The sequence below is a fragment of the Talpa occidentalis genome, unplaced genomic scaffold (assembly GCF_014898055.3).
Source record: "Talpa occidentalis isolate TD23 unplaced genomic scaffold, MPIMG_talOcc4v2.1 talOcc4.16, whole genome shotgun sequence".
In the NCBI taxonomy this organism is placed as follows: domain Eukaryota; kingdom Metazoa; phylum Chordata; class Mammalia; order Eulipotyphla; family Talpidae; genus Talpa; species Talpa occidentalis.
In genome coordinates, this window is record NW_023601653.1 from 14,435,362 (window position 1) to 14,456,746 (window position 21,385).

At 36.2% G+C, this 21,385-nt stretch overlaps 1 protein-coding gene across 1 annotated transcript in view; it reads left to right on the forward strand.

The window, feature by feature from the left end:
• Window positions 1-21,385, forward strand: part of ANKS1B (ankyrin repeat and sterile alpha motif domain containing 1B) — a 793,190-nt gene that overhangs the window by 336,828 nt on the left and 434,977 nt on the right. Inside the window, exon 14 of the mRNA XM_037513805.2 lies at window positions 15,677-15,697. Within this exon, the coding sequence (XP_037369702.2) occupies window positions 15,677-15,697 (21 nt within the window). The remainder of the gene's footprint in view (window positions 1-15,676; window positions 15,698-21,385) is intronic.

Below are 21,385 nucleotides of genomic sequence, written 5' to 3' on the forward strand. Positions count from 1 at the left end.
TTCCATTTTTCCTCTCCTGATGTTCTTGAAACCCTGAGAAATACATTTATGCATCTTCTACTTTTACCCTTTGACACTTTACCCATTGACACTTCTCCAATTCCTTATTATCACAGGCACATAATATCCTATTCTTGCCCTTTTGTTGTATTATCCCACAATTCCTCATTTTTTTCCACTAATGGGAAAGCTACTAGCACCTTCTCTGTGGACATCCAAGAATAGCAATTGTACGTATGTAAAGCTTGTAAAATGAGGGTGAACCTATATCTGAAATTTAATAATTGTCTTCCTAGATATTTGGTATGTTTTCCACACCATGTTTCACGGTGCTTCAAAATCTTGTGGTGTATCTGTATGAGTAATACTTGCTGTTAATACAGACCCTCATGTTACTGTGATGATTGATTCCAATGTCATCCTAGAGATTAGTGAATTCAAGCAGGAAAAAGAATGCAGCCCAGCATGATGTCCAAGGCATACTTCCTGAGGGAATGTAGACTTTCACGGGTTATGATGAGACATGATTCTTAATTACAAAATAATCACCTAAGATGAAAAAAAAATAAGGAAATCATAGTGCAGCTGGACCCCTGGCCATGGTGCCAGAGTAGAAATGTAAAAAGGCAAAGACCTGACCACTTTTTTTTTGTAATGTCTTATAGAGAGCCAGAAACTATCACATATATAAATAATGTGTGTGAGTGCATGTGTGCATTTGTAAAACTAGAAGAGCAACCGGAAGGAAATTAATATGTAGCAATTTTTCCATGTGTGATAAAACCCTGTCTAAACAACCTTGTTTAGGATTTGAATTGAGGATGGGAAAACATATCATAAAATACCATTTACAAAGAAAGGAATTTTAAAAAGCAGAGATAATGAAACATTTTCGTTTTACAAACATCTTCTTCCCTGAAATCACAAACAGCTGCAGTATATTCTGACTAATTACAACTGAATCATAAGAAACACAGCATGATACAAGCCCTAAGTGGAACCAGTCTGGTGCAAGTGGATTTTAAATCCTGAAGTTTTATGTAATTCGAGGTTTACTCATACTGGGTCATCAATTTTGAAGAAATAATGCTAGTGTTAATTAGGGTCATTTTCTGATGTAGTGAAATGCCTTTAGCACCATGGAATATTTTAACAAATGGTAAAACATTATTTGTCCAGATGCCACTTATTAAGAATGGATGTAATTTGGGCCTCCCTGGTGGTGCAGCAGGTTGAGCACCGCGCTGTGAAGCTGTCCGCAGCCTCCGCAGTGCCGGTTTGATTCCCGGCAGGCCAGGGAGATACCCACATGGTAAGGCAGACCTCTCTGGCCTCTCCAAATGCTCCCCTCAGCAGTGCTTTCGGTCATTATTGTGGGAATGGAAAATATTTTTCAAAGAAATCTGTATTGCCTTAATAAGGACAAACTATTTTCAAGTACCGATTTAGCAGCACAAATCTGTTCTTTCCATATGAAATTATAAAACCGAAGAATTTGAAGGTTTTTACAGATAGGGATGTGTGCCAAGAGGTATATTTACTTATCTAGTAAATCTAGCCTACTACCTAATCCTTGTTTCTGCCTTTACAAATGCACCTCTTCTCAGGAGTCCTAGCTCTTAAATTGTGGATTTACAGGGATTTCTAGGACTCAGAGACTAGGAAACATTTAACCTTGTTCTCCCTCTTTTGTTAAGCCATCATCAGGTGCCTGGGACTTCTTATCAACCCATTCTTGTGATGAAACTATGTGATAAACACACAGTTCATATGAGCAGATATGCAGCCTAGATAAGGAAACTAGGGTTAAAAATCTGGAAAATAATTCAGAGCCTTATATGCTCAAGTCTAGAAAATAGAGGCTCTAAGGCCACACAAAGTGAGCTAACTCTGAAAAGGAGCTGAGATCTTCCCACCAGGAATAACTTCACTTTCAGAGTGCCCTGCAATCCAAAGTCAAATGCAAGCTTGCTAAACATGAAGCCTATAAACTTTGAAGCCCCATTTTATTCTCATCACTTAAACTGTCTTCCTTTTCACCCAAACTTTAATAACATGCACCCCAGTGCTTTTAAATCTCTCCCGCAATCTTAGAATTAATTGCATTCTAATGCTTATGTCATTTCAATACACCCCCCCCCACCCAAGATTCTGATAAATTATGGTCATTTTAAAAAGGCACTAAAATATTATGAGACTGATATCTTACCTACATTTCTAACAGATAATTAAATTCCAGACCTGTAAAATTTTGAACTAGTCAATTAAAGTAATATTTCCTTTTCAACCTGAAATGAGTGTGCCGTGAGGCCAGGTACTTATCACAAACCATTTCCTTCGACCCAGAGGGCAGAACTGTCTGGGACTGGGAAAGTGAGCCATGGCTATATAATTTTAATAAAGTCATTAAATATCTTTTACCTGTCTTTTAAAAAGATTTTCAGAACTGATGTAATCTACTGGTCTTAGGTTTCTGTCCAAACTCCTTTATGACCTTTGTCTGACCCTCAACCTAAATCCTCCTTGGGGCAGTTTCCCCAGTGACAGATGCTTCTCCTCTGGATTTCATGGTGTTGCTCTCATCTCTACATTCCGTGAGCCATGACAGTACCAGGTGAAGTACTCCGCCAGCATCACCATTACTGCTTCCTATTTTTGTAAGTCATAACCAAAACCTTAGAGCCATAGATCTTTGTAGAACTGGCTTCAGTGTCAGCACTGACAGCTGAGGCAGCTTCCCAGTGCCTTTTTGGCTTTAGAAGGTGAATCTGATGCCACCACTAGCATCTTTATAGCATCAGCTGTCTCATACTAAGTAACTTTTATTCCTCTTTAACTAGTCTAAGGATAGAGCAATTGTGCCCCACTAGCCCCCTACACACTGAGTCTTCTTTATGTTCAGCCATATTTCATTCTATATTTATACAATGTTTTAAGCTGCATTTTTACTGTAAAAAAATGTTCAAAAAGAAAATAGTTCAATGAACATATGCCCACCACAAAACTACCTATACAACCTATATTCAACAGTTAACCTTTACCCTGTTGCTATATTTGCTTTATCTGCCTCTCTCTTTTTTTCTGTCTCTCTCTCTCTCTCTCTCTCTCTTTCTCCCTTCCCCTCTCTCCCCCCTTTCTGTTTATCTAGTTGAATCATTTAAAAATAAATTTCAGAGTAAAGTTATTCCTAAATATTTCAGTACTCATACAGAAAAATTACATTCTTCTATATGACCATATTATTTCATACTAAGAATGAGTGATAATTTCTTAAACAGCTGATATGTAATCATTTATCTAATTTACCATTATTTCTAATTTTCCCAGTTAAGAAAAATGTACCTTCAGCTGACTTTTCCAACCAGGGTTCAATCAAAATTCATATATTCCATTTAGTTGCTCTATGTTTTTAGGTTACATCAGTTCCCACAATATTATTTTGTTCATGTCATTGACTTTTTTGAGATTAGGCTGATTACATTGTACAACATCCCATATTCTGCTTTGTCTGATTGATTTCCCCTTGGGTTTTTAACTGGTTCCTCTATCCCTGTATTTTTTAGAACCTAGAAATTAGATCTAAAGTCTTAGTTCCATTCAGGTTAAGCATTTTTTGCAAGGTGATTCTAAACACCTTGTATTCGTAATACCTTATGAAGCATAAAATGTCATCTTTCCTCTCTATTGACCACACTAAGTTTGATTGCTTTTTTGGATGGTTACCATTAGCACTCTCCATGGTAAAGATCTGCTTTTATTTTTACAATTAGTAAACCATGAGCTAAATGAACATTGGGGATGGCGCCAGGTACAGCCCTTTCACATAAGAGTCCATCATTCTTTGATGATGCTGCTTATGAAGGTTTTAGGGCACATGTATGTCCTGGAGCCACATCATGAACTTCATGGTGAATCTACTTTTGTGAAAGTGATAGTTTTCAAAAATTCACAATCAATGCAAAATGTCTATTCTAAATTTTATCTTATTTTCTTCTTAGAAATGTCTCTTGAGACCCTGTACTTGTTATACATTATATTATTTATTCCTCTTGGCTTCGTGCCATTTTAAATGTGATTAGTATTTCATCTGTGACTTTCATAAATCACTGTAAAATAATAAATAAGTCAGTTGAAAATTTTACTAAATAGACTATTGAAATAGTTGTTAAGGGAAATAATATCTTCCTTCCCTACAGAGTTTCTGTTTTCATTTTTTAACCAAAAAAAAGGAAATTGAGATATCTGCTAAAGATTTTTTTATAAGCTAAGCTAAGGGATGTGTTCTTATCTGTACTGGCAATAATGAGGGGAGGGAAAATTCACTTATTCTTTATAAAATATTTTATGATTTTAGGCCGCATTTGTGACACTCTTCCAGGTATTAATAATTCTCAGAAATCATGGAAATATATAATTTGACTCAGGTGGAATATATAATTATTTAGTCTAAGATCTACTTACTTCATATATGTATCTCACAATTCCCTTAATTTAGGAAAAAACATGACTAAAAGAAGATAGGCATCTGAGGAGTTAATTATTTTCACATTCCTAGACCCCTACTGTGATAAACCATATTTTCTTGAGGTTATTGAACTCTTCAGAGGAAAAGAGGTAGAAATTAGCAGATAAATTAATTGAGTCTATTAAGGCATGTGACTATAAATACACTGAAGGCTGGGAGACACATTTAGAAATAAGCTCTTAAGAACTTTATAGAAGATGTTTTCATAAATATGTGGTATAATGTGTTAGAAAACCATGGTAAAAATAAAAAAGCTTAATGTTCTTGTGTTAGTTTCTGCTTCTAACTCACTGTGTACCTTTAGATATGATATTTTTAGTGTCTCTAAATCTTCGTTTCTGACCCGAAAGACCTTTTCCCATTCACTTGGATTAACATGAAAAGTTTGAATTCTGAAATCACATCGCATACCTTTAATCACTTGCCTTGGCAAAGTATTTTATATCCCTAAGCCTCAGTTGCCTCATTTGTAAAGTAGGGATCTGCCTAATAGGTATTTTTGGGGGGAGGAGATCTGGGGGTTAATTAGATGAGATAATATATTAAAGTGGTTGGCACAAAAACTGGCAGTAATTAGAAGTCATCCATTGTTGGCAGTTTTATTGTTTCAGGTTCTTTTCTAGGCATAGATGAAATTGCTTTGGCTACAGCTGTCATAAGATACCTTTCCCTTTGAATCTACCAGTAGATTTCAGCAATGTGCTATTTCATTTCATTGTGCTGTAAAATCAATGCTGTGATGCCTTAGGATATTGTCTACAGGGGTGTTGATTATTCAAGATTTATAATATTCTTAGAAAACATACAATTAATATTTTCCCTATATGCATATCTGGTTGGTTTTGTCTTTTTTCCCTTGCCATTTTCATATATTGATATAAGAACACAGAGTCATCTTCGTGATGTGCAAATATAAAACAAATGTGAAGATAAAATATAGAGCACATAATTTAAGTTAAATATAGTTAATATTGAAGAATATAGTCAAATCCTTTGAAGTTAAATATAGTCAAATCCTTCCATTCTCAGTGCCATTATAACACATAAATATATCACCAATATTACAATGACTTTGTAATTTTGGAGAATATTTAATAATAAAAAGTGATGATGTTAGTTAGAAAACACCACATTGATATTTGAATGTGACCATTCAGTCAGATAAAATTCACTGAATTATATTAAAGTTAATTTATCAGTCGAATTGTCTTGAAAATATATTGGCTACAAGTACTATTTGAGTGACTCTGAATTTCCCATCTGTTTGTGTCTTTAGCACTTAAATCTTAAAATACTGAATTCTAAGAAAGAACTTTAGATACATGTATTAACTTCTGTACAAACATACCTTTCCTTCCCCTTTCCTATGTCTTATTTTAGCTGATACAATAGAATACAAGGCATCAAAGAAGAAACAAAAGCCCTGAAAATGAGTTGCTTAATAAAGTGTTTAGAATAAGACTTTCAAAAATAGTTTCTTTTTATTAGTTAATAAAAAGTACTCTTAATACTTAATTACTCAGCTTTCACCCTGACAACAAACTAAAAAGATTTTAATGGCTTAGAGAATCTTAATGAAGATTTATTTCTTGCTCACAAGTTTGCAAGTTGGTTGGACTCTACTGAGCCAGGCTTGGTTTAGTAAGTTTGGGTCAGTTGCTCTCTTCCATGGGACTTTTTACTCTGGGACCCAGACTCAAGAAGCAATCACTATTTGGGCATGCTGTGCTGATGGCATAGTCTAAGGAGAGAGAGGAAAGCCATGAAGTTCCTCTTAAAATCTCTCCTGTGTGACCACATTGGCCTTTCCACCGTATTCCATAGGTGAAAACATGCCACATGACCAAGCTTTAAGTCAGTGGGGTAGAAAAATACATTTTGTTCACAGGGAATCTATGCTGAAGGAGATGAATAATTGTTAATAAACTATGCAATCTTCTGTAGTACATCATTTACTTAGTAAGACATTTGGCCTTCAGAAATGTCGGAATTCATAAATTCACATTCACTAGGTCTGTTTATGTAACAAGACAGAGTCATAGAATTTAGGCATTTGAGAGGTAAGAAAGAACCTTGAAAAGTCTAGCCATATTGCTTTATTTTAGATAAAATCGTGTGACCCGGAGGTGTTCAGTGACAGTTGCCAACGATTAGTGGCAAAGATGGATAGGAACCCCACATGCCATTCTTCATAATTAATGTATATGCCACCAGCTGGTTAATGAGTTAGTCCAGACTAGGTAATCTCTGAGAATGATTCCAATTCAGAGGTAAAACTCTGAGTTTATCATAGCTCTTTTCTTAGTTTAGAAATATTTGGTAATTCAATTTCAGTTCTGCTAAAATTAATTGATGAGTTCCTGTAAGCTGGGTACTGTATCAAACTCTACAAGTTAAAAATATAATAAAACATTAACATTTTACCTGAAAGAATGGAGAGACAAGTCAGGATAAAATAAAACTGATATTTATATGACTGCCAGGATTATAAAATAAATAAGAAATAATTAAAAGTATTTACACTAAGATTAATTAGTATGCTGCCTGCAATAAATACATCAAAAGCAAAGAATCTATTAAAGGCTGACTGACTCTTGAAGAATTCATTTTCCTTGGGAACACTTGGTCAAAATGTTTAAAGGCATCATGTTGTGCATTCTTCATTACTTAAAGTGAGTACACATTTATGAATGTAAACAATTTTCCAAGACACTCTAAAATTGATCATATATATAAAGAAAGCATTCATTTGAAATCCTTTAAATTTCTCCATCAATAGTCCCAAATCATCTTCATAAACCTCAGAATTCCTATAGAAATAATAGTTGTCTCACTTTGATAACCTCAATTTTCATCCTTTTGGCACACTTGACTACAAATATTTTCTCAACCTTTTAAAAAATCATAGTGATTTCATGCAAATCACATGGGAAGCAAGCAATAAACTCTGGAGAAAAGTGAGGAATGCTACATTGTCTACCTGAATAGTGCTCTGGAGAAAGACAACAAAGCAAGAAAGACATGGAGCGGAGAGTGACAATACCTGTTAATGGCAGATACCAGACAGAGAAGCAAGTTCCTAAATTGTAGAGGAAATCATAAAGTTGGATAACAGAGGGATATTTCATCCTTAGTTCCAAACAAAATAAAAAAATGGATCATTAAAATATCTTGAATAAATGAGTAAAATATATTTAAGACTTTTTAAAAGCAAAAAGGAAATCAAAAGATCAACTTCATTTCACCAATGTCCTAACATTTTCACCTGGTCAATGCCTCTCACAAATCACCCCCTTTGGGTTTTAGTTTTTTGTTTTTTTTTTTAAACCACAGTGAATGTGATTTTTTTTTTTTTTAAGATTTATTTATTTATACAAGCACTGGGTACAGTCAGAAGCTCGGGAGGGTGAGAGAATTCATCAGAGCCAGAGCGGGGAACAGAACAGGCAGAATGACGAAATACACTGCTGAGGGGAGCAGTGGGTGGCAGGAGAGGTCTCTGCGCCATGTGGGACCCTCGCCTGGTGGCCGGGGATGGAACCGGCACTGCAGAGGTTGCGGGCAGCTTAGCAGCCCAGTGCTCAACCGCTGAGCCACCGGGGAGGCCCTCTTTGGGTTTTAGTTTTGACTTTATTTTCTTTGTAAGAGTTTTCTTCATGAGTCTGGACCAGTAAATGCTCACAACAACTTTTATTTGCCCTGTGACAGTCTTTCTGTAATATAATTGCTTATTTGTTTGTTAGTCCCATCCCCACATTCTTGGAGCTCCACAGAGGAGGGACATGCCAATTTTGTCAACTCTTCTATTCATTTTGCACAATTCTGGCTACATGTATTATATCTCAAAATATTTATTGAATGAAGTGTGATGGGTAGAACAACTTGTTTGTGCGTGTGTGTACATGCCTGCACACCGGTACACACACATGAATGTTGGGAGTTAGGGACTTTCCTTCAAGATATTAGAATGAATCAAACTTGCCACATCAAAAAAAAAAAAAAAGGTACTAAAAGAGTTCTCAAAATCCACAAACTTAATGGAATCTAAAGATCCCACTATCTATAGATAAACACAATACATTAAATTTACCACTTTAAAATATGTGGCACTAGCAGAATACAGAAATTTATAACAAAATGTAACTAAATATATAGCTATTAAAGTACTGCAAGGGGCATGTTTATGAGAGAGGTCAGGAACTGTAGTTGAAAAAGGAGATGTATGAAAAAGGAGATGTATGGTTTCACTCATCTGCAGAATATAAAGAAACAAAACAAAGGAACAGAACAAACTAAACTGACTGCAGAATTTAGGGTTGGAGAGTAGGGTGTGGGGAGCAAAAGGGAGAGGAAGCCTAGTGGACTAGGTGAAGGACTAGGGGTGCTTTGGTGGTGGATGTGGTATGGTAGCATCAAAAAAAGCATAAATCTATACCCCCAAATCATATACTGTGTTATAAACCTATACCCCCAATGACATACAGAGCTATAAACCAAAGTTACCTCAATCGAAATTACATAATTTAAAAAAAAAAGAAAGAAGAAATGTCCCCAAAATATACAAAATTCCAAATGAGTAGTGTAGGGTGAAAGCAGGGCAAATATGTCTTAAGTAGAGAAGAAAGAATGTTAAGGTATTAGGAAAAAATATTGCCTCCTGCAGTGGCAGAGAGCATAAAAGCAGAGCTATTGGCAAACAAATTATTATCAGGGTTGGGGGAAGTATCAAAAGACAAAATGATATATGCAAATAAGAAATAAATCTAACTCTCCATCCAGAGGCCACCAAATCAGAAGGTCAAGCAAAGAAAATTGAGCTCCCTTTTTTTTTGCAAGGCAGAGGTGCTTATCTAATTCTGGATAATACAATTCTTTCAAATTAGAATTATTCACATTTCATTCAAAGGACAACTAAAAAAGCCATTAAAAGAACCAGAACGGACCCAGACATTTGTTAAGGAATAAATTTTCCACAGGAAAAATAAATAAAACTTTTCAAATACAGATCTGAAGTAATTATTCAAATGAATGACACAGAGAAATTTGCTTCAAAATTAAATAATTAATTCTAGCACTGTCCTAATCTGCAGTCACCAGTTATCAAAACTGAAGCACTCTTACTTTATTGCATAGAAGTTATTACGATGTTGTAGAAATTCCACTCGTTTTAGCCCAAATTTTAATTGGGAATTCAGAGACATGGTTATTTACAAACATGTTTTGGGGAAAAAAGCTCATCAATTAAAGGAAAATATATGTGTAAAACATTTAACATACATTGTTTGTAATAAGCCTGAATATATATTAATAATCATACAGTTATAGTAATACAGCCAAAGATCAGTTTGACCTTTTATTGGCATCACACATATAATTTATTTGTTTATAATCTCCTTGCATTTTTTTTTTTTGTAAAGTAATTACTATAGTAGGAGGCATGGAAATACAAAGATTGTGGGCTATGCAAGTACCTTCCCGACAACCTAATTCCCTATCCCCGAAATTGTTGAAATCATGCATTTATTTTTTGGTGAACTTGAAGTCAACAAAAACTGAATTTTTGTTGTTGTTCTCTCACAGTCCCCTATCCTTTTTCTTACACAATTAATTTTGCAAGCCGCCTAATCATATCATGTTGTCAGGTTTGGCCCAGTAGTCCAGAACCCCCGGTCTTTTGGGCATTTGTTGTATTAGCTCTTTCCCAATGTTATGACAAGGATTTGATCATTTATTTTGGGTATTCTTCCAAATTTAGAGATGAGTGGTTTCTATTTAAGGACGGGTTGTTCTATGCCAGACACTATATACTTCACCCTACCTAATGCTTACTGTAAGGAAATGAGGCTCCAAGTGGTTTAACATGACATGAAAGAAACAGACAAACCTTTGAGTCCAGATCTTTGATTTTAAAGGATGTGGTTTTGCCATCACATTTAGAGTTCCCAGTGCATCTGAAGCCACATAAAACACTTTACCTGGCTTTGCTTCGAGCATCTGATTTGGGAGGTCTGGAGTGGAGTCCAGATATCTGTATTTGAGAATCACTGTACTACTCCATGGTGTCCCTACTGAACAGGAAAGGGTCTGCAGCTCCTATCACACCCCTGTGGCATTGTCAAAGATATTCCTGATTAAATCTTGTAGCATGCAGTCAGAGGGGTACTCTGGGAGCCTCCAACGTGCATGTCTAAAAGGGTTCTGCCATCCACCACATAAAGACAAAGCATACCCTTTATGTGTAAGAACTTTAATAGATTAGTGTACATAGAGAGGGAAAAAGAAAAAGGATATAGTTTCCCAATTAAACACTCAAAGTTACCCATTCCCTTGTGGGTAAATGTCCAGCCAAACAGGTCCAAAGTGGGACCACTGAGGCCTGAAAACTTTCCATAAGTCCAAAGCATCTTCTGGTGGGGACCCACAGAAAAGGGCCAGAAGGGGCTAGACATGTCTGGGACAAAAGGAACAAAATCAAAATACAAATCACGATGAAGGCTGCCATTTTCAGCCTCCCCACATGTCTCTCTCCCATGTATCTCCCAAGTGTCCCTACAGTCTCAGTTTCATCTGTGTTCTTCCAGGTTGCCCAAGTCCCTGGTGAAGTCCAAAGCTGAGAAACAGAAAGGCCCCTTTTCTTTTCTTTTATATATTTTTTACATCATTTCTCATTTTTGCACATTTTCATCTTGGTTATATTCCCCATACAATTCCTACTCCCCTTATTTTGACCCTAATCCCTCCTCTCCTCCCTACTCCCTACCCCCATAGTGTATCTCTGGTTTATAGTTGCTTGTTGATTTTGATTTTCACTTTATTATAATTAGTCTTTTTCCTGGTCCCTTATTTATTTTCTGAATTCTTGCTATGAGTGAGACCATCTGGTATTTTTCTTTTTCTTTCTGGCTTATTTCGCTGAGCATGATCCCTTCCAGTTCCATCCATGTTGCTGCAAATTGCATGAGTTTATCGTTTTTGATTGCTGAGTAATATTCCATGGTGTATATGTACCACACCTTCTTGATCCAGTCATCTATTTTTGGGCATTTGGGCTGTTTCCAAAGCTTAGCTATTGTAAATAGTGCTGCTGTAAACATAGGGATTCAGGTGCCCTTTTGAATTAATGTTTCTGTGTCCTTTGGGTAAATGCCTAGGAGTGGAATTGCTGGATCATATGGAAGCTCCATCTTTAGCAGGTTGAGGAATCTCCACACAGCTCTCCATAGTGGTTGGACCAGTTTTCACTTTCAGAGAGGCCCCTTTTCATGTCTTTAGACTCTACATGTCTCTCCCAAGTTTTCTCCCCAAAATCATCTTCTAGCTTCCCCTCACCATTCAGCTCCAGCCTTCATTAGATGGGGTAAGGAATATGAAAACTCCCTTTGTTACAGAGATTCCTATCTGTACCAATCCCTCTCTGTAAAAGATCCATTTATTTATTAATATTCTTTGGATCACATTGTACTGTTATTTGATTCTTATTTACTGTTTAGTTCATAAGATTTTTGTGAAGTTCTATCATCTGGCATGAAGCATTAGAGAATCCAGTGTGCCAATAGGAGCTTAGCTGAAACTAAAATGACTTGTATAATTGTAAATGCATCTTTTCTTTGGACTATAACCCTAGTAGCCTCAATGGAAAATAAAACTACTTTAGTTTCATAATAGTGTTAGATAAATGCCTGTAGTGATGGGATTATATATAAAGAACAGCAAACTCTGATAGGGAAAATGAGAGCATAATACAGTCAAATTCCATCCTTTCCCCAGTTCCTCTGAGTTCTGGCACTTGGAGCCAGAGAAGAAAGCAATGGGCTTTTATCATTAGGGAATGTTCCACAGAGGAAATGGATGAGGTGTAAACTGAAATCTTAAGGAATGGGAAGGTTCTGGTACAAGAAGGATATAACAATCACAGCATAGCCACAATATCCAGAAATTGACCTGCTGAGTGAAAGGGATAAAAAGAAAGTAGAACTTCAGGATGGTTTGTGCTCTGAAATCCTGAGAGAGATCAAAATGAGCCAAAACATAAATAGCATGTAAAGCACAATGGAGGAAATTGAATTTAATTTGATTTGGCCAAAGGGAGTCATTATAGGTTTAGAATATGAAGTGACATGTGAGAGCAGTGTCAGAAGGTGTTGGTAGTAACAGTTGTACTGTTCACCATGTGCCTGGATTTAAACTTTTTTAAAATAGCCTTATTTATTTTTTCACAATATAGGGTTTCTCCCCTCAGGTCAAATGCTAGGATTTTTATAGACAGTGCATGCATTTACTCTTCTTCATAAAGGTATGAGATTTGTATTAGCTAAGACTTGCTGATAAGGAGCCTGAGAGTTTGGGAAGATTAGAGAGCCTCAATAAAATGTGGTGAAGCCTTTTCACACATAAACATTGATGCTAAAGACCACATCCTCCTGTGCTACCTCAGGAGAATGATCTGGTATCATTTGTAAGATTTAGACTTGGGAGAAACAAAGACTCCAGTTAGGAGATGGGGAACCTGGGTTTGGGTAGTGTAGTTCAGATTTCTATACATTGAGGGGATAAGGACCCTATTTGAGAAAGGGGTTAATTTGCAATTTGAACATAATATGAAACAAATTACGAGGTCACACCTACCCTTCATATGTGTATATCATGAGGCCTTCAAATATAGCTGTAATAGTCTGTAAATAGAATATTTAGAAAAAAATTTTAAGAGAAATAGATTTCATGTGCATTGGGAAAAGTTTAGGGCTCTAATATACACACATAAATATATATGCTGATAGCTAAAGAACTCAACTAATCTCTGGATGCTTCATCTTTTAAGTGGATAGTTAATGGATTTGTAAGAGCTAAGTGATTTTTATAAATTGTGTGTTTCTTATCTTCAGGTGAGTCTTTCTGGTGGGACTTGTCTCTTAAGATAGCTTGGCTTCTTGATATCTATCCTTTTGTATTATGTGCAACACAAATTGCAAGCAATAATGAAAATACATTATGATATAGTGCCATCACATTTATTTAAAGGCAAAGCAGAAATTGGGGGCTGCAGCAAAGCATTTATGGCAGGACTCAAGTCTGTGTGGTTATTCTTTTAAAAGATTTATTTTTATTTATTTGCATATAAGAACTGGACTATATGCAGTAGGTACAAGGGAATGAGAGGATTCACCAGAGACAGAGTGGGGAGCAGAACAGGCAGATTGACTGAAATACACTGCTGAGGGGAGCAGCAGGCGAGTCAGGAGAGGTCTGCTATGCCGTGGGGATAGCTCCCTGGTTGGGGATCAAGCTCAGGTCTCAGCAGTGATAGCGCTAAGACTTAACCCCGAGGCCATAGGAGGTCCTCTGTGGTTTTTTTGAAGTCCTTCTGTGTCTGACTAAGCTTCTTGTATGTTCTCTCCTTGTAGATCTGCACCAGAATGTTTGATGTTTATGTCACTCCTATTCATGCTTTTGTTTTAAGCATTTCTCCTCACTGACATTATAAGAACATACACTTTCATTTGTTCATTCAGTAAATATTTATTAAATAATTATGTTGTGCTGGGTACTGTTTGCTGAACAATTTGCCAGAGGGATTTTCTTTTTAATCTTAGATGAACATTGATTTACCAAATGTAATAGCAGGTCAGCTTTAGCTTTGGAGTACAAGAACATATTTTTTTTTGTTTTAATTAGGGGAAAGAAGAAATTGTACTTTTCATATTTAGTGTCTTTTCCTTCTAAGTCACTTCTAAGCAAACATTGAAAAATTACACATTACCTTTAACCAAATTTCAATCTCAGAATATGTATCTAAGTCAAGTTTCTGAACACTCTAATGTTTGCCTTCCATTATGCTTAATGAATTGTTTCAAATTGGTCTTTAATCTGAGACTCCATCCCTTCTCCAGAGAGTTCAAGGAAGGATAGTCATTGTGGTTTATGCAGAAAACCTCAGAACTAAATTCTGGCATAAACTGGCTTTAAAGCTCTTGACCTATGTCAGGTCATGCCTTGATTCTCAAATGTGAGAATTGGTCTAAACAATTAGAGATTGTTTAGAGATCTAAACAATCTGCTCTGAGATCTTTAATGACTCTACACTCTACCTATAAACAAGGTCTGAGATCTTTCATGAATCTACACTCTAACTATAAAAACAAAACTACCAACCTAACCACCTATTATTTGTTAGGCTCTGTACTTGCTCCTTTCTGTTTATTTAAATTGTAATCCTCATGAACTATGAAAGCTAGATAACATTGTCTCATTTTACAATGAAACAGGAAACTGAAGCTTCTCCATGCTTACAAAACTTGGCAGTTCCTGTCTTGGAATTCAAACTGAGGTCTGTCTGATTTTAAAATGTCTTTTGTTGGACCACAGGTTGAAGTGCTAAAAATTCCTATAGATTTCAAAAATAAAGCAGTATTTAAAACTAATATTTGCATGTTAACTCTAGGAGAAATTTTGAGAACAGCACTTATAGAAGTTTGACTTTAATTAAAAGGAAATATTCATCAAAAAAAGGTAAAACTAAACAAACCCTAGAAATAGGATTACAGAATTGAGGCTACCAGAGGAAGAGGTGGGGTGAGAAGCAAAGGGGAGAGGGTCCCAGTGGGCTATGGGGAGATCATGGGTGCTTTGGTGTGGTAGCCTTTTTGGTGTGGTAACACCTCTGAAGAGGTATAACCCTACTCCTAAATCACATACAGTGTTGGAAACCAGTGTTACCTCCAAAAGAAACTAATACAATCTTTAAAAGGGGCTCACTTTTGAGCATTAGTTTACAGGTCCAGGTTGGTAATCTTAAATTTATGGGACTCTTTTCAAAACCCTGTGCTTTTGAACACGAGGCAATTGAAGAGCAGTATCCCTTCTCTCCTTGTGGTATCTATTTTAGTTTCATAATAGTGACTTTCCTGGCTTCCTCTCAATAGACATCTGCCTTACAAAGTGGAGAGTACCAACATTTCTTTAAAGTGCTTGCCTTCTAGACATTTTCAAAAGGTAGAATGATACAACTCTTTGTGATTTTGAAAATTACTCACAGGCCTAGATTACTGGAGAGGGGACATTTCTCAGAAGAAAATGTGAATGCTGTAGAGGAAGAGAGAACACTGGAGAGATAGACTTGGGACTGTCAGCCTTCTTGGAGTGAATGCCATTGACACAGACAAAACCAGTGGGGAAGTAAGTGACCGTGACCAAATGCATTCTAGAAAGGAAGGGATGTGACCTGACCTTTTGGAGAATCATGAAAACAAGAATCAAGCAGGTTTTCCTTTCATGCCATATTTTTGGGGATTGTTTAATTGTTTTATACTTACTTAGATCAAAGGATGCTTTCGCACAGTATAAAATACTAAATGGGTTTGAATTCTTTATTTCAAAAGCAATACATTTATGCCCCACTCCCATTTCTTTCTGCCACAGAAAACCCCATTCAGACTGTTCCACTGTAAAAAAACAAATTGTTTTTCCTTTCATGAAGGCTGCTACTTTTCAGCAGCCTGTCTGTCTTGCTCTGCCCTGCCCAGACCCTGGGATATCTGCATTTCAATCATTGAGAAGATGTTTTAATTGTTTAGCAATTTGATGCCACACTTGGAATCCTAGTTTTCATTTCTTTTGATATGTTGTTTTCTTGCCGGTGTTTATAGATTGAAATTTTTATTGTGATAAGGATATCTAAAATTTACCATTTTAGATATTTTAAACTATACAACTTAGTGGCACTTAGTACATCCACAATATTGTGTAATAATTACCATTATTAGTGCTAGAATGTGTTCTGTATTTGGTAGGTCTAGTTGGCTTCTAGCGTCATTCAAATTCTCTATTTTCTTATGATCTCCTTCTAGTCATTCTACTCATTATGGAAAGTGGAATGTTGAAATCTCCAACTGTTTTTGTACAACTGTTTCTGCCCTCATTTCTGTCAGTTTTTGCTTCGTATATTTTGGAATTCTGTTAAGTGCATGTATGTTTACAATCATCAAGTCTTGATGAATTCACCATTTTGTCGATGTATAATGTCCTCCTTTATATCTTGGAGCAATTTTTAACTTAGGGTATATCATCTGTTATCAGAATAGCCTCCCCAACTCTCCTTGGGATAGTTGTTTGCATGTTATATCTTTTTCCATCCTTCAACTTTCCAACTCTTTGTGTCTTTGGATCTAATGTGAGTCTCTTGTAGACAGTATATAATTGGACCATGTTTTAAAAAATTCATTCTTCCAGTGTCAGCCTTTTAATCAAAGAGTATAATCCATTTATGGTTTAAGTAAATACTAATAAGGACTGATTTTGCTATCTGTTTTCTCTCTTCTTAAAACATTTTTAGTATGTCACCAACTCTCACATGCTTCATACCTCTCCATTTCAATTAAAGGAAAAGATGCTTTTATAATGGTGTATGTGAGAAGTGTTGGGGAAGTGGCAGGGCACATGCATTCAGGGAGGTAGCTGAGTTAAAAAAAAAAAGGAAGAATTAAATAACTCAGTCAGGGGGTGGCTATCAAAAATAATGTACATGAACAGTGAGTCAAAATGTAGAAATCATGTGGGCTAAAAGCTAGGAGTTCAAAGTAAATCTATGGAATTTTTGTCATACTCCAATTAGTATTGTGATGACTGTCTTTTGAAACACATATACAGAAAAGGATAACAAATTGAAGGAATTAGAGAAAAAAGTCAAAACTGGATTATGTTGCATGAGGTATCCAAGTCAGTAGCAGAATGTTCTCCAAGCCAAGTGAGACAGAATGATCCTAAAAATAATCCCCGCAACCCAATTTTACCAGCCCTATGTAATTCTTATGCCATCTTCTCCCCAGGAACAGTCAGGACAGGTGACAGTAACCTAAAAGTCTGAACTAATTCTGTGAAAGCTATCTATACGCAAAAAGAAATTTTATAAAACATTTTTTTTCCAGCCTAACTTGGGTACCAACCACAGCATTTGGTTCAACTCTGCAGGTAATGCCAGCTGTTTTTCAAAGGTCCACATACCCTTTTGAAGGACTTGCATTTCTGGATCAGAATGAAAAGATACTATGTCCTTTCTCCCTCATGTCTTCTTCCCTCTCTCCGCCATAGGAACCCACAGACACTATTTTCATGAACTGTCTGCAACCCGGGTCACGTGATTTAACCTTTTTAAAGGTCAGTTTCCTCCCTTTTAAAAATGAAAGGGTTGAACTAAAATCCTGTATTTCTGAAGCCCTTTGTACGCTTCAAGTCCCATGATTCCTTCTGACACAGTTTAGGGATTTTCTCTTATTCTGTTCTCTTGTATTTATAGTTAGCACTTGAACCTCTACCTCATTAACTGTACTGATACCACTTTCCATTTTTACTCTAAATGATCTCTTGCATGACAACCCACTTCCTAAATGGTTTTACCTTTTTTCCAGTTAATACGACCTTGCCTGAAAGGAACCATTTATTTCCTCCCATTAGCTACTGTCCAAGGAATGGAGAGGGAAAAAAGAGGTGTTTCTCGGGTCTCTAGATTTTGACTCTGACTCTACAGACTGTTTTCACAGCCATTGGCGTAGTAACAGTATGACAATACTCCAACCAATGTCATTGGCCAGTACCTTTGAGATCAAATGAATTAGGATCATGGTATCTGACATAGTTTTTAATCATCCCTAAAGGTATTAAAATTATTTGTTCTAAACACAGAAATTTTCAGGTTGTCTTTTTCAGAATCGAAGAGGACATGGTCCATAGCTGATAAATGTCAAAATAAACAGTTTCATCTTTTCTAAGAATTAGCTTAAATGCTTTTCTTCTTTATAAGCGATTGAAAAACAGCAGTGATTAGCATGAGAAAAGTGCTGCCTATTTAAGAGGTAATTATATGGATATGAAATTGACAACAAAATTAGTGTTCTTAGTTGTTTTTAAAAATCATATTAGCCCTTCCACAGCAGACTGGAAAACCTCTTTTCCATTTCTTATAGCTAATTAAAATATTAATACATTTGAAATACAAAAAATTTGATCTTATGCAAAGATTATTTGAAAAAAATAAATTTGTTTTGCAGTGAAAATTACCTCTAAGAAAATTAAATAGAAATATATATTTAGTTCTTGTGTTCTGCCCAAGGTAATATTTAAATCTGGTGGCACAGAGTTTATTTTTTAGAAAGTTATAAATCTTTAATAGGTAGGATTAGCTAAAGGAAAACAATATAAAACTATGGAGCAGAGCACAGGGGAAAATCCTCCACCCCATTTATCCTAAAACTGGATTGATGAGCAAATTAGCATCAAACAAATTAGTAAAGCTAAAACCTAAATGTAGTAACATGTGAATGGTGAATTTACATGGTTGTAAAATCTAAAGAATAATGGAATGGACCAGTACTTTGGATCAGTACTTACTCTATCTAGGGAGTTAAGGTGTCAAGGAGAGAAAGGGAGAGAGTTCATGTGACCTCTTCTGTATTCTGAGAGATTCCTAGATGGACAGGACATTTTCACTGATAAACCTACATCTGGCTGATACCTCTGAACCACATTCTCCTAGGTCATGAAAAGGAGAGCAGTGACTGACTGCTTCTTTGGTTAGGAAAAAAGACAAAGGACAAAAATCTCCTAAGGACTTTACTGCTCTTAACTTAAAAATAATCTGCACTCTTTGGGAAGATAATAGCCTTTCCATGCCCAGAGTCTTACTTGACCTCTAGTGTACACTAAGCTGACTCTCATGGGAAGAGGCCTAATCTGGGCATTTTTGAGAAAAGTCTACCCCTACAGATATATTCTTCTTAGCCAAAACCTGGTGTTCTTATAAGCTTTCATTTAAGGGTCCAGTATTTACCATTTCAATCTAATTCAGCAAAGCATACTTGCAATTCTTATAATTCGTATGTTCCAGAAACCTAAGGTCCTCTGATCATGTGGCAGGGGTAATGCTAAGCATTGGAAACTTTATGGCAAATACGTGGTGTTTGCCCCCAAACATTCAAATGGGGACAAAGAATAAATACAAGGGAATATTATGAGTATTACAATAGAGGGACACCATAGCTCAGGCTCCTGTTAAAAAGTACTAAAAACTGGGACAGCATGGGGAGAGCTTATTAATAAATTTTATCTCACAGTCCTGGAAGCTGGGAAGTTGAAGATCAGGGCAGGCAACTGCACAGAGTGTGAAGACCCATTTCCTAGGTGCTAGGGGGTCATCTTTCAAAGTGTTGTCACCTGGTAGGAGGGCCAAGGGAGCTTGCTAGGGTCTCTAGTATGATTCACTCGGTCTGCATGACTTAATCATCTCACAAATATCATCCCTCCAAATATTATACTGAGGGAACAGGTTTTAACATATGACTTTTGGGAAGGAGACAAAAAAAAATTCATAGCATACAGAGGGGTGGATGAGGTACAGTGGGAGTGACAATGCTTGTCAGGGATAGAAAAGTTTCCCAGAGGCTCTAAGTGAGGCTAAGAGTATGAGAGTGCCAACAGAAAACAGGGAAATGATAGCAAAGACATGTACACACAAGCATGGAAGTCACACTCTGGAGCTGGGGCGTAGAGTTCATAGGGAGAATGGTGGCAGTCGAGGCTACTCAGAGGAACCAGATCAAGAATGACCAAATCAAATTCATGTGTTTGTCAGGGTGTATAATGCTAGGTGCTATAATCACTCATAGCCCATTGGTGTAACACAACATAGGTTTATTTCTTGTGCACATAATAGTTCAATTGAGTATGCGATAAGTACCTGTCGTTGTGATTCTGAGAACCTGGCTTATTCCTTCTTACAGTGCCATCAGCTTCAAAAAGTATCTGGTTAATATGATGCTACTGAGAGGTCAATCCAAATAGACCTGAAAAGTGCACACTGAGTAGGGCAGCTAGAGGTCACTGGTGATGCTTGCAGGAGCAGCTGCATTGGAGAGTTGCATTGGAGCATAGGAGCAGAACCCATACTGCAGTTCGGGGAGAAAGAGGTGAGAGAGAGGAGCCAGTAAACACCAACCACTCCAAAAATCTTGGATGTGACGAGAACGAGAAAATAAGAATTGTAGATGAAGGGAGATATATTTGAAGGGTTGTTTGATTTTGTCTATTTTTACCATGTGAGAGAAAGAACGCATGATTACTTGCTGAGGAGAAAGATCTAGTGTAGAGAAAATGTTTGCAGATGATGACGAAAGTGATAATTGATTAAGTGAAGTCCCAGATTGGGTGGGAGGCAGTGAGATTCAGATGATAGATAAAGGGATTAACTTCACATTGGAGGCCTTATGCTTTGACTTGGGAGAGAAGAACATGGGGAAATGAAAAGTAATTTTATGACTGTCTCAAGAAGGTCAAGGACAGTGTTCAAATATATGTCTATACAATAAGCTTCAAATATAGAGAAATCAGCCATCTATTTTCAAATGATTATGAATCATGAGATATTAAGTCTATTCCTGAGAAGTCTAGAAAACCACCTAATATTCTTCATTGAACATGAATATTTCAATATTCAGTGAGTTCTTGCTCACTGAATGTTTTTAAACAGCCAGACATTTCATTTATAAACTTAAAAGATACACATGTAAATTAATACATGATTTTAACCATTAGTGTGGAATATAGAATAATGTAAATCTTTGAAAGGTTTGAAAACTTAGATATTGGTAGAGTAATTTTGAGAATTCTTCCTACATAAGAAAATGGAACATAATTGCATTTTTCTTTGACAGAAATAGGGCAATTTGATTTTTTCTTGGTATTTGATTAAAAATATATTAAGGAAAAAAAATCCTAATATTCTTAATGTAAGCATTTTGTGCCTTCCCCTCTGAAAAGGAGCTTTAGGCAAAGTTGTGAAGATTTTTGTTTGCTCATCAAGACAAAATGTTATTG